This window comes from Ambystoma mexicanum, chromosome 1p, assembly GCF_040938575.1.
Source record: "Ambystoma mexicanum isolate Mex_15411 chromosome 1p, UKY_AmexF1_1, whole genome shotgun sequence".
NCBI lineage: Eukaryota > Metazoa > Chordata > Amphibia > Caudata > Ambystomatidae > Ambystoma > Ambystoma mexicanum.
In genome coordinates, this window is record NC_090921.1 from 1,053,274,096 (window position 1) to 1,053,287,594 (window position 13,499).

General features: G+C 50.9%; 1 protein-coding gene across 2 annotated transcripts in view; it reads right to left on the reverse strand.

Annotated features, from left to right (window-relative positions):
- The window catches only part of LOC138447940 (C-signal-like), a 150,766-nt gene extending 140,998 nt beyond the window's left edge, over nucleotides 1-9,768 (reverse strand). Inside the window, exon 1 of one of the 2 annotated variants that reach the window (XM_069604466.1) lies at nucleotides 9,243-9,768. In XM_069604466.1, coding sequence (XP_069460567.1) covers nucleotides 9,243-9,386 — 144 coding nt within the window. In that variant the 5' untranslated portion in view covers nucleotides 9,387-9,768. The remainder of the gene's footprint in view (nucleotides 1-9,242) is intronic. The other variant, XM_069604467.1, reaches the window with a different exon arrangement.
- Between the last annotated feature and the right edge of the window lie 3,731 nt (nucleotides 9,769-13,499).

Sequence of the window (13,499 nt, forward strand, 5' to 3'; positions counted from 1 at the left end):
GGGTGGACAACACAGCAAGTGGACCCCAGCAGATGGAAGATGTGCCGGCATCATCGGGCAGGGCACGTGCACGACGGCGTCGGTGGTTACCATCAGCCTGGATGCCGTCGTGCTGGCAGAGGCAGTGGCGTCGGAGGCAGCAGCGGGCTCGACGTGGGAGGCATCATGGCTCAGGGCCATCAAGATCAGAGGGGCAGGCATCGGCCGGAGGGCAGGGCAACCCTGGCATGGCGGTGTGTTCCGTGTGGGAGGAGTTTGGCCAGCGGATAGGTGCGGAGCGGCAGCGGGCGGAAGAGGAGCGGCTCGCCATGGCCAGGGCGGAGATCTCCATGCGTCGGGCATTGAGGCGGGCTGAGTGCCTCGAGGAGGCTCGCAGGGATTTTGGTGAGCACATGGGGTTGTCCCTGCGAGACCTCGGGGCCAGGACAGAGTCCCGCCTCCAGGACATTGACATGGAGTTCGAGGATGCCCTGGCCAGCATCACCAAGTGAGCCGCAGGACTAGCCCGCTGCCTTTGTATATAGTTTTTTAGTTAGTTAGTGCTAGGTTTCCTTTATTAATTTTTATTATTTTGGACCGCTCGGACAATGGCCACTTTTTTGTACATATTTTTTTTATTAGTTAGTATTAGGTTTCATTTGTGGTGTTGGGCTCATGGACCCTGGAACATTCCTGTATATATTGTTATTTTTTGGGAGATACATTTTTTTATTTTCTTATTGTTTACACCATGACGTAATGGTTTTTCTTTGATTTCCTACTACATGGTTTTGCTTTGGACAAATTCTATTGATTTTTTAATCCTTTGTTTTTTGGTTTATCATTTTTGTTCTCGGACATGGACCTTTTATTTACTTTGCCACATAGTTGTATGTTTTATTGGTTTACTTAATTTTTGTTTTTAATACATTTTTATATTATCTTACACTTGTGTTATTTTCTCTTTGGTTTCTTACATGTCATGATATGGGTTTTGACATTCACTTGCACCCATTGTGTATGTGTGTGTGACGGACATGTGTTCTTTTGCATACTTGCCTTTGGGGTTGTGTCATGTGATTGCATTCACTATGTGGGTGCATGCAATCCTTGCCTGGGTGTTTGTGCTGGGTATGCTGGCCATTACTGCCATGATTGTGTATCGTCAGGACCTGGGGCCAGGGGGACATGGGTGGGGGCCTGCTGGCAGGTTCCCCACAGTGCTGGGGGTGGTGGGAGACATGGGTGGGGGCCTGGTGGAGGGTGTCCCTGGTGGATGGGGGGTGGGGGTGGTGGGAGACATGGGTGGGGGCCTGGTGGAGGGTGTCCCTGGTGGATGGGGGGTGGGGGTGGTGGGAGACATGGGTTGGACATGGGTGGGGGCCTGCTGGCAGGTTCCCCACAGTGCTGGGGGTGGGGGTGGTGGGAGACATGGGTGGGGGCCTGGTGGAGGGTGCCCCTGGTGGATGGGGGGTGGGGGTGGTGGGAGACATGGGTTGGACATGGGTGGGGGCCTGCTGGCAGGTTCCCCACAATGCTGGGGGTGGGGGTGGTGGGAGACATGGGTGGGGGCCTGGTGGAGGGTGTCCCTGGTGGATGGGGGGTGGGGGTGGTGGGAGACATGGGTGGGGGCCTGGTGGAGGGTGTCCCTGGGGGGTGGGGGGTGGGGGTGGTGGGAGACATGGGTGGGGGCCTGGTGGAGGGTGTCCCTGGTGGATGGGGGGTGGGGGTGGTGGGAGACATGGGTTGGACATGGGTGGGGGCCTGCTGGCAGGTTCCCCACAGTGCTGGGGGTGGGGGTGGTGGGAGACATGGGTGGGGGCCTGGTGGAGGGTGTCCCTGGGGGGTGGGGGGGTGGGGGTGGTGGGAGACATGGGTGGGGGCCTGGTGGAGGGTGTCCCTGGTGGATGGGGGGTGGGGGGGGTGGGAGACATGGGTGGGGGCCTGGTGGAGGGTGTCCCTGGTGGATGGGGGGTGGGGGTGGTGGGAGACATGGGTGGGGGCCTGGTGGAGGGTGTCCCTGGGGGGAGGGGGGTGGGGGTGGTGGGAGACATGGGTGGGGGCCTGGTGGAGGGTGTCCCTGGTGGATGGGGGGTGGGGGTGGTGGGAGACATGGGTTGGACATGGGTGGGGGCCTGCTGGCAGGTTCCCCACAGTGCTGGGGGTGGGGGTGGTGGGAGACATGGGTGGGGGCCTGGTGGAGGGTGTCCCTGGTGGATGGGGGGTGGGGGTGGTGGGAGACATGGGTGGGGGCCTGGTGGAGGGTGTCCCTGGTGGATGGGGTGTGGGGGTGGTGGGAGACATGGGTGGGGGCCTGGTGGAGGGTGTCCCTGGTGGATGGGGGGTGGGGGTGGTGGGAGACATGGGTGGGGGCCTGGTGGAGGGTGTCCCTGGGGGGTGGTGGGTGGGGGTGGTGGGAGACATGGGTGGGGGCCTGGTGGAGGGTGTCCCTGGTGGATGGGGGGTGGGGGTGGTGGGAGACATGGGTTGGACATGGGTGGGGGCCTGCTGGCAGGTTCCCCACAGTGCTGGGGGTGGGGGTGGTGGGAGACATGGGTGGGGGCCTGGTGGAGGGTGTCCCTGGTGGATGGGGGGTGGGGGTGGTGGGAGACATGGGTTGGACATGGGTGGGGGCCTGCTGGCAGGTTCCCCACAGTGCTGGGGGTGGGGGTGGTGGGAGACATGGGTGGGGGCCTGGTGGAGGGTGCCCCTGGTGGATGGGGGTGGGGGTGGTGGGAGACATGGGTTGGACATGGGTGGGGGCCTGCTGGCAGGTTCCCCACAGTGCTGGGGGTGGGGGTGGTGGGAGACATGGGTGGGGGCCTGGTGGAGGGTGTCCCTGGTGGATGGGGGGTGGGGGTGGTGGGAGACATGGGTGGGGGCCTGGTGGAGGGTGTCCCTGGTGGATGGGGGGTGGGGGTGGTGGGAGACATGAGCAGGTGTGCAGGGTAGTTCCCTGTAGTGTGTGCTGCCTGCAGGGGCCGTGGAGGGTGTACAGGTAATGCCTGGGAGCACACAGCCAATTCGCGTGTGGAACTTCCCGCGCACCCCTGAAATCCACGTACCCGGCCATATCGCGTGTGGAACTTCCCGCGCACCCCTGAAATCCACGTAGCCGGCCATATCGCGTGTGGAACTTCCCGCGCACCCCTGAAATCCACGTAGCCGGCCATATCGCGCGTGGAACTTCCCGCGCACCCCTGAAATCCACGTACCCTGCCATATCGCGTGTGGAACTTCCCGCGCACCCCTGAAATCCACGTAGCCGGCCATATCGCGTGTGGAACTTCCCGCGCACCCCTGAAATCCACGTACCCGGCCATATCGCGTGTGCAACTTCCCGCGCACCCCTGCAATCCACGTACCCTGACTAATCGCGTGTGGAACTTCCCGCGCACCCCTGAAATCCACGTACCCGGCCATATCGCGTGTGGAACTTCCCGCGCACCCCTGCAATCCACGTACCCTGACTAATCGCGTGTGGAACTTCCCGCGCACCCCTGAAATCCACGTACCCGGCCATATCGCGTGTGGAACTTCCCGCGCACCCCTGCAATCCACGTACCCTGACTAATCGCGTGTGGAACTTCCCGCGCACCCCTGAAATCCACGTACCCGGCCATATCGCGTGTGGAACTTTCCGCGCACCCCTGCAATCCACGTACCCTGACTAATCGCGTGTGGAACTTCCCGCGCACCCCTGAAATCCACGTACCCGGCCATATCGCGTGTGGAACTTCCCGCGCACCCCTGCAATCCATGTACCCTGACTAATCGCGTGTGGAACTTCCCGCGCACCCCTGAAATCCACGTACCCGGCCATATCGCGTGTGGAACTTCCCGCGCACCCCTGCAATCCACGTACCCTGACTAATCGCGTGTGGAACTTCCCGCGCACCCCTGAAATCCACGTACCCGGACATATCGCGTGTGCAACTTCCCGCGCACCCCTGCAATCCACGTACCCTGACTAATCGCGTGTGGAACTTCCCGCGCACCCCTGAAATCCACGTACCCGGCCATATCGCGTGTGCAACTTCCCGCGCACCCCGGTATACACGCACACGTTTATTTTTTCTCTCAGCGCGTGTCTGTGTTTGTGGGTACCCCTTTGTACGTCATTTGTCCTGGAGGGCCACTGTATTGGACATTGATCATGTCTGTATATAGGTGCTATTTGTTGGCGCACCTTTTAGCGCACATTTCTTGCAGGCGCAGAGACGCTACCGCCTGCTTTCTTGTGGCGGTCGTGTTTGTGCCTGTTTGTGCCTGTGCGCTGCTTTGAGCGTGCGCTTTTTTGCCCTATTCTATTCCATGAATACGTGTTGTATGCGAGCGTGTGGGCGTTCCGCGCACTTGCCTCCTAAACTTTCCCCGTGCCGCCCACATTCTTCCCCATTCCGAGTGTTGTGCCCCATTTTATTCCCCATTCCGAGTGTCCCGCCCTGTGTTCCGCCTACTTTAGAGCTGTGCGCTGCGCTCGGAGTGATAGCGCAGTGGCCGTGGCGCACGACGTTGGTTGACCTGTGCGCCGGCCTGCGCCGCGCGCTTTTTCAGCGCACGTCCTCTGCTTTTCTTGCGCACGGACTTCCATGAATCGACGTGCGCTGGTTTCCCTGCGCTTTTCGCTAATTTTCGGCGCAGCGCACGTATTGGCCCCTCTGCGCCGGGATTTTCGGCGCACATTTATTCCATGAATCGGCCTGTTAGTTTTGGAAGGATGACTTGAAAAGTGCACGTCAGAAAAGTACTCATACAACTATGTAAATTCATATAGAAATATTTTAAGCTACACGCGAACGATTGTAGCGTTATTCCCCAGCCAACCAGCAGTTCAGCATAAGGTTAAACAAAAAATGGCCTTTGATTTTGTGAATGTACTTTTAAGACTTAAGGACTCACAACAAAAAAAGTAATTCGCTGCTTTCCATGTCTGAAGATACCCTGTGAAAAAAGTAATTCGCAGTTTTTCCATGTCTGACAAAGGAATGCTTCATGTATGATGTGAGGATGTGACATTCTACAAACAACAGCAAAAATAAACGCGTTTTTGGTGTGTCAAATGAAAATAAGGGAGATGCTTTTTTTGTGTGACCTATGTTAATTGTGTCAGAAGAAGGCATAGATTTGAGCGGATAACTGATACTCTGTGTTCTTCCAGAATATTAATTCCCCATTTTGCGGTTCTCATCACCAATCCGTTTAGAACTTTTGTACAAAACAATAGTTACTTAAAAGAAACACCATTTAGAATTAACTTCCACTTTAAATGCACAACCAAAATTAAGAGTTAGAAGTAGTAGTAGTAGTCAAGTATGTACGAGGCGAAGTAGGGTGTATCTGTCTGCAGAGGTTTACAGGTGTGAGAAGACAAGAGAAGAGAAGAGAAGAGAAGAGAAGAGAAGAGAAGAGAAGAGAAGAGAAGAGAAGAGAAGAGAAGAGAAGAGAAGAGAAGAGAAGAGAATGCAACTGAAACGGCAAAACAAAAAATGTCTCGTGCCTGAAAGCAGAGCAGCCCTCTCTAGAATGCATTTTGTGTTACTCAGGCCACTCGAGTCATGAGCAGTCTCTGGCGCTGCCCAGGGCCAGGTTGTTGGGGCCCTGCAGGCATCAGCCGCCTGCCTAGAGTATACCGAGCAATATTGTTTTCAAGAGGAGCTGTGTGGCTTCCACATACAAGGCTCTATTTTCTGTTTGTCCGAGTGAGGCCATAGTGACGCCTATCAACCCCCCTTTCAGGGCTTTAAGTGGACTGGGGCTAGCCAGGGCTGAGCCCAGGCAGGCTCTGAAAATTTCGTTTGAGAAGGGGCCCTGCAGTGGCTCAATAAAGTCCCCTGCTAACCCCATCCCAACAGGCTGCTAGATGCCAAGGTTTTTTTCTAAAGCCTGAAGTTCTCACGTGTAATTGACAGCTTCAAGTTTTACAAAAAATAGTCTCTCACCTTGATTGTGTCGCCGACTCCTGCCAGGCATCCCCTTCATTAGAGATGCAGGGGTGATGATGCCTGCATGTGTGATGAAAGGGGTGTCTGGCAGAGGACCAGCGACACAAATGAAAAGGTGAGGCTTTTTTTGTAAAGCCTGAAGCTCTGAGTGCTTCAGCCTTTACAAAAAAAGTCTTGCTTTTTCATTGTGTCGCCAAACCCCTGCCAGACCCCCCTTTCATTAGAGATGTGGGGATCATCACCCTCACACCCCAGGTAGGAGGGTGATGAGTCCCGCATCTCTAGGGAATTAGTGCCTGCCGGGGGTCAACGCCGCCATTAAAAGCCACATCAACACTTACCTGACACGAATGCACGCAGTTAGGCCACCGCCCCGGCTGACCTTTTGCAAAATCGAGCCAGGGCTCTTATGGGGGCATGGCATAACGGGCAGCATTCAGGTCAGTTAGTGTTGCTTGCATTTAATTGCGGCGTTCACCCCTACCAGGCCACGCCCCCTATGAGCCCCGGCTCTAGTCTGCAGGCCATTTAAAGCACTGCCCCTTTGGCACCCTACAGACAAATACTTCTCTCCCAGCGGCTCATCAGACGCTGCAGGTCCCATAGTTACTGCTCATCACTTTCTTCTAGCAGAGCATTTAAAGTGGGAGCAATTTATAAGTGATGGCTCATTTAAGAGATCATTGTTCTGGACATGGCATTTTTAAAGTTTCCATGTTAAGAGGTGCAAATAAGCATTTTTACTCTGAAAGCACAAACAGAGCACAGTTAGCTGCCTAAATCTATGCCCTCCTCTAGGCCAATTAAAATATATCACACAAAACAGTTTTTAACTATTTGCTTTATTTTCACATGTTCATATTTAACACCCACAAAAAAAGCGTTTATTTTTGGTAGAATGTAACATTTTCCTCACATCATATTTGAAGCACGCCTTTGTCACTCACTGAAACACAAACAGGTAACCTTTTCACACATTACCTTTTGTTATGAGCCTTGACAGTACTTTTTCGGAACCCACAAGCCATTGTTTGCTTTCTGTTCAATTGCATTCTGGTATTTGTAGTCTTCCATTAAAGATGGAAGGATAATGCTGCAATTATAAATGTTTCCCCCAGCACATTTCTAGAAGGATTTATTTTTTTGTTTCAGTACATTCCTACGGTTTGTGTACTTCTCACGTAGGGGTGAGCTGGGGAAAGGGTGAGAGGGCAAGCGACTCATGAATATTTGTCCAGGATGTTGCCACAGGAACTGCAGTCCTGGCGACAGGAGGGGGTATTATTCACCCTGGTTTTGGCCCTCTGCCGATTTTCATGGCACAAGTCGAGGATACATGTCGGTGGAAAGCATCCGCCTACTTTTTTCAGAGGGTGAATGCAATCCCTTTGGGTGCTTTTGAGGCCAGTATTATATAAAAAAAGTTTGCTTGCTCAAGTGTTCGGCTACAAGGATTTCACCTGAGGTTGTCATTTTTACAGTGCAGATGCTTACCCACAAATCACATAAAAGTGTCATCAAAGTATATGTCCCGTGTTCGTATTTTGTTTTCCAGGGAATATTTAATTATAGATTGTTAGGTTTGAAAGGTTTGCACCTTTTATACTTTGTCAGTGTAGTTATTGGAAAATCTCCTCCCTCTGTTGGTACGATTTAATTTTTTTTAAAGGCCAATGCTCATTTGTCTTGTGTACTTCTAAGACAAAAGGTCAGTTGAACTAAATTTGTATATTTCATTTCAAGATATGTTCACTTATTGTGAGCATATTCTTGAATGACAGCTTTTGATTTTCACTGTAGGGGGCAGGAATTCCCACACCAATTGAGGCGTGGGAGCCATACCCATCCCCAGGTCGAAACAGTGTCTTGTACAGCACATGTTGTCGCAGGATTAGGAAAAAAGCTATATGATTTACATGAAGGTATATAAATACAACATCTCCGCAACAGTCGCCTAGCCTGATGAGTTGTCTTTGCATCACTATGCTACAGGATCCCCTGTTTCAATGACAAACAGCTTTGACCTGCCCACCCCCTCCAATCAAGGTTCAGGAGGTCCGTGGATGAGTCTCCCTTCCCATTTTGAAGTGAGCAGCACGTGTTCATTTTGCAAGGTGCATGCTAACACATCACCAAGGCTGGACCCAGCAGCAGAGGACACAGAAACCCTGCCACACGAGAGTTAGATGAGCATGGCAATCAATCCAGGTTATTTTTTCTGGTTTCGTCACTCCATGCAAATACTTTATAGAATCTTCACGGGGGCAACATAATTATAATTATAATTGTTCTTTTATAACACGCTTAATACCAGGGACCAGTTTCTAAGCACAAGCCTAGGATTCAAACCTGTGTTGCTATGCGCTGTCTTGCTTTCAAGACAAGCGCATTGCCCCTGAGCTATCCTCCCGGCCCTGACACTCAATATGACACTCCTGCGCCGGTTGTTGAAGGATAACAAGTGCAATGGTGCCCTCTGCCACCATGTACTTGGCACCCATGTGTATATTATTGAACCCCCCGCCCCCACCTTTTTTCACTTTTTTTTAGGGCTTGAGCCCTGTTATTTTGTTAACATTTGTTTGAAGACCTGTGAAATTGCTTACTCTCACTGTCTCAGGACCTCCCAGGGAAGTAGCCTCTTTTGCACTGGAAGACCACCCTGCACTAAACACAACCTGCCCTGTCTGCCCTATACCCATCCCTGCCCGACATCCTTGAAACCTGCTCGGAGTTTATTTTGACAGTCAAAATAATTCTTATCTGTAGATTCTGAAATAAACGAATATGTATAGTTTGGTCGCTATGCCCAAATACATGCATACACAATAAAACAATTGTGAAACATCGGCAGAAACAAAATCACCATACTTTTGCAATCCCTTCCACAGCCAGATGGTATTTTCAAACAAAAGTTTCAAAAAGACCTTTTGCAAGCATTGTTTCTACCAACTACATCGGGGAAGAGATGTGTTCATGCTCCTGAATTACAGGCTGGTCTCAAATTCCGGCTTCGACACTTAACCAAAGTGCGTGCTCCTGGGCAAATCATTTTATCTCTATATGCCTTACCTGCTAATATTAGAAGTCTGTACAACGTATTCAGCGAACACTGTCTGCTTCTTGAAAAAAAAGCCCCACTAACAGTGACACTTGACACTCAGACTGGCCATATTACGGCTTCTAGAGAGTCTTACGTCACCTCGATCTCCTCACCCGCAGACCGCACGTTCAAACCCACCAGGCCATCTTTCGGTGGCTGCCAAAAGTAGAGCCTTCGATTCTACCCATCTATTGTTGAGAAAAGGCCCTTCTTACCTGACACTGTGGGGAATCTGGGTTCCTACAGGTGGCAAATATTTTTTTGGGGGCGCTGGGCTTTGCCAGGAGCTGACGGACCAGTTCAAGGCCGATGCCCCGGTTGCAGCCGGTGATTAGGACGGTGCGCGCGTCCCAAGCCATCTTGACTGATCCTGGCCGAACAGTGCGGGTAAAAAACGCGTGCGTTCGAGGGTTCCTGGCAGCTGGGACCTGATATAAGCAGTCCCCTCCCCCTTATTCAACTGTTTCCTTCACGCCCCGGCGAGTAGCGAGAGAGTAGGGAGCCTGTGAGTGGTTAAACCCGCTTTCTGGTGTTGATTATGATTATGAAGACGCTGCAAAGGTTCCACGGCTGAACAGACTTGGATTGCAGCCAAGTTTCCGCCTGAGAGAGGATATTTATTCCTCGAGTTCCGAAGTATGAACGGCTAGAGTGGTGCAGCGCGTTTCTTGGGGCAGCAAATCTTTTCAGCAGAAGGAACACAGCGTGAGTTGCCACCAAGAGAGGCTGGGTTTACATTCTGGGTAAGCTGTTTGAGCTGAACTACTGGCAGGGGCGCGCAAAGAAACCTACATTTCGGAGGGGGGCTAAGTGGTGATGGGAGGAGCCGTCACAACAGGCGGGGCAAACTTGGAGGCTCCCGCCCCACTGTTCAATCCCCCCACCCCTCTCCATTGTCTGGTGTGGGGACCAACTATCAAATAGTATACGATACAGCGCAACATGCAGAGGCGATGGAAGTCTTTCTTTAAAGTTTTACTGAGTTTGTTCAAGTACATTTTTCTGAACAAACAGTAAAACTTTGACGCCACTAGTTTTGGGGAAAGGCTTCCCTCACCTCTCTGCCTAACAAAAAGCAAGTGCGCACATCCAGGGGTGCACCTAGGCTAAAATTTAGGCGGGGGCTCACCCTCTAAATGTTGGGAGAGGTGCTACCTTCAGAGACGGTGGAGGAGTGGCAGAATACTTGTGCAGGGGCATCTTACTTCTTTACTCAGTGTAATGAGACTATTCTATTGCAGCTTCAATGTTACAATCAGTTAACTCTCTCCTTTAAGTCTGAAAACACCCACTTCTTGCAGATCCTGAAGGTCCAAGAAAGTGTGAAAATGGCAGATGGTGTGCAATGAAAGACTCCATATCCTAGCATAACAGGACATTGCAGAGTGTGGGGCAGTACTGTGGGCGGCCCAAGAAACTTCAGTGGCTGGAAGCAACAGGGGAGAAAATGTAATGTTTGGTTCGAATCTCTGGTGCACTGACTGGCTGCTGAGACTATGGGCCTCATGTTTGCCACTCCGGAAACAAGGGTGCCGGTAAGCTCACCGACACCTTTGTTTCCAGACCGGCAAACTATGAGTCTGCCTGCCGGAGTTGCTGTGCCCGACAGATCTGACCCGCCGGGCGCAGCAGCCACTGTAGGCAGACTGCTCACGGAAGCACCGGCACTGTTACTAACGGTGCCGGTGCATATGTGTCCCCACTCCCATAGAGTCCTATGGGACCCTATTTGACTCTATGGGAATGGGGATTAACAAATATACTGGTGCCTGAATTCCCAGCCGCCAGACTCGTAATGAGCCGGTGACACAGGGAGGTCAGGCGGCGGTATATTATTCAAAGTCCAGTGGCAACCCGCCGGTAGCACCGGCATGGTTACCGCCAGCCTCGGAAGGAAGCCCTATGTCTGCCTGTCAAATCAAGAGATGTGAGACTGGGGGAGGCCCAGTGCAGCAATAATCCAATTCTACGTGACAGTATTGGAGCCACTAGCAGAGGAGCACCAGGGTACACCAATATCTCCCTACACTTAGTAAAACGGTCCTATTGTAAGGGATTTAACCCACTCTGCAATTTGGGCACAGCCACCTTCTCCCACGCTTTACTTGGAACAAATATTTGAGTTTTGGGAGTCAAGAGCTACAATAATACTGTTGTATAGAGTTTACTTGCAAAATACACAAATTGCATAGTAAAGCATCATGACAACATGTAAATCCTTATAGCAGCATTTTGGGCCAAAATAATATTAGTGTAGCTTTATTTTCCACATCCTGAATGGAAAACTATAAGATGCAAAAGGCAAAATATCGATGTACCCACTTTATTTTCAGCGCTTTAAGACATACAATAAAATAAGTTGTGTCTTAAATGCACTTAGGTTCGGAGATTCGTCACATACCTCAAGTGTGTTGTTATGTATTGTTTTAAGAACATTCAACTAAAGACATGAAAAGCATATCAAGATATTAGACGTTATGGGAATGAACACATATTCAAAGGGTGCTTTATTGTGTTGCTTGCTTTAACTGTCACAGATTTGCAAGGTGACTGGTGGTCTTTCAGTTGGAAATTCACTGTTATGCATAAGAAAAGCTATGCTACTGATGACAAAAGAATCGTGTTGTTGAGTTCATCAAGGCACCGGCTGCAGAGCCAGGGACGCAGCCTGTGTGTCTGAGGTGTGCGGGGGGGGGGGCGTGACTCTGGTAAATGGGCAGTGCTTGATCATCTGTTCCCAGCAGAATCTAGATTTGTCTCTGAAGAATAAAAATGTGCCCAGAAGCATGTTCCTGATCCTTTGTACTGTTAAACGGCATGGAAAGCCCCGCACTCAGCTAACATTTTGGGGGGGGCTTCAGCCCGGTCAGCTCAATGATGTTGCGTGCCTGACTACTGGGCATATTTACTCCCAGAAAGGAGAGCGGTTGAACTCTGTTGTCAGGGTAAGAGGCAGTGGTGCTCAACTGTTTGAACACGTTCCCTCCACGATTAAAGGGGGCTTAGCTCTTTAGAATGTACGTTGTACTTTGCCTGCTGTTTCAATCTATTCACAGACCTGTTTCCTGAGGGGGGCGAAGAAGGGCAGCAACCTGTTGGGCACAGTTTAGGAGCTCAGGGGGTGGAGGGTGCAGGAAGGGACCCACCCAGACAGCTGTGTCTGGCGAAGTGGTCATCAGCTCATCGAGCACAGTTTAGGAGCCCAGGGGTGGTGGGTGGGGTGCAGGAAGGGTGCTCCCACACTCTAACACTCAATTCCACTTAGCATCCAACGCTTAGAGGACCACCTGGCCTTCTGGAAGGCTCTCGATACCTGGCTCTTCCCATCTGCAACCTGACAAACTCTTGCCTCACTCGCGATTTACCCACATGTCAATTAGGCTGTTGCAGTATTGTTTTTCCTCAGGCTCTCTCCAGAACAAGGTAGAAATAAAAACCCAGCAGACCCCAGGACTTAAACGAATAGTGCGCTCAAAAATTCTATTGCCCCGAGCGTTCGGGCATGTGGTTTTAAGCAAACTGTGATCGATCATAAAGAACATTTCCTATGCACCTTTCCTTTGTTTTCCGCACTTTTACATATGCAAAATCAATGAGCGGGGCGTGGCCATCTTGTGCTAATCTTATCCGTGGATCGATCACCCTAAGTTCAAGTGCCCCTGTGGCACTAAATCATATCTCCCTCCCCTGAAGCTGCCATCACTATTCCTAGCGATATTCTCCACCTATTTTCATGACGTAAGTGGGCAGCGTAGCCAAACGCGCCAAGTCATCACCTACGTCTTAACGTCAGTTGACGTAGAACCCAGAATATCAACACACAAATCCTCTCACAGCTCAGTGCGTCCCAAATCGGAATAGAAAACACTATTTTTAAAGGAAACATCAATACTCAATTTACAATGTGCTTTTATTTCACAAAAAACGCTTGGAGAACATCCAGTGATTTAATTTACCACCAATTTTTGAATGTCCTTGGGTTAGAGTATCAAAACTTTATCATGAGGCACACAGTGTTCCTTTCGGGAGAAGATGCGCATTCGACGCACCTTGAATCGCAAGGCTTCGACATCAGCTTCTTGCTAGACCACTGTAAATGATGACAGGTTGCTCCTTGTCGCTGGTACCGCCAAAGGACATATCAGTTCCGGGCGATCGTCCCACATCAGCATAATGGAAATCCATCCATTTAGGTGTATTTGCCAGTGCTGGCTGAAGAAACCATCTGTCGATATCTGGAAGCGATGGCATTCACAAAACGGCAAAATGTAGCTGTGTAGAAAACAGAATAAAAATATATTTTAGTAGCTGTTCTTTATTCAAATGTATCCATTTACCCTGTAATTCTGCACCGGGTGAAACCTAATAACGAACACAAACCACAAACAATGGAAAAACACAGAAAACTTCGGGGAAAGTTTGAGTCTACAATGTGCTTGAGAGGTTAGCGCTGTGGAGTATGTATAGCTCCC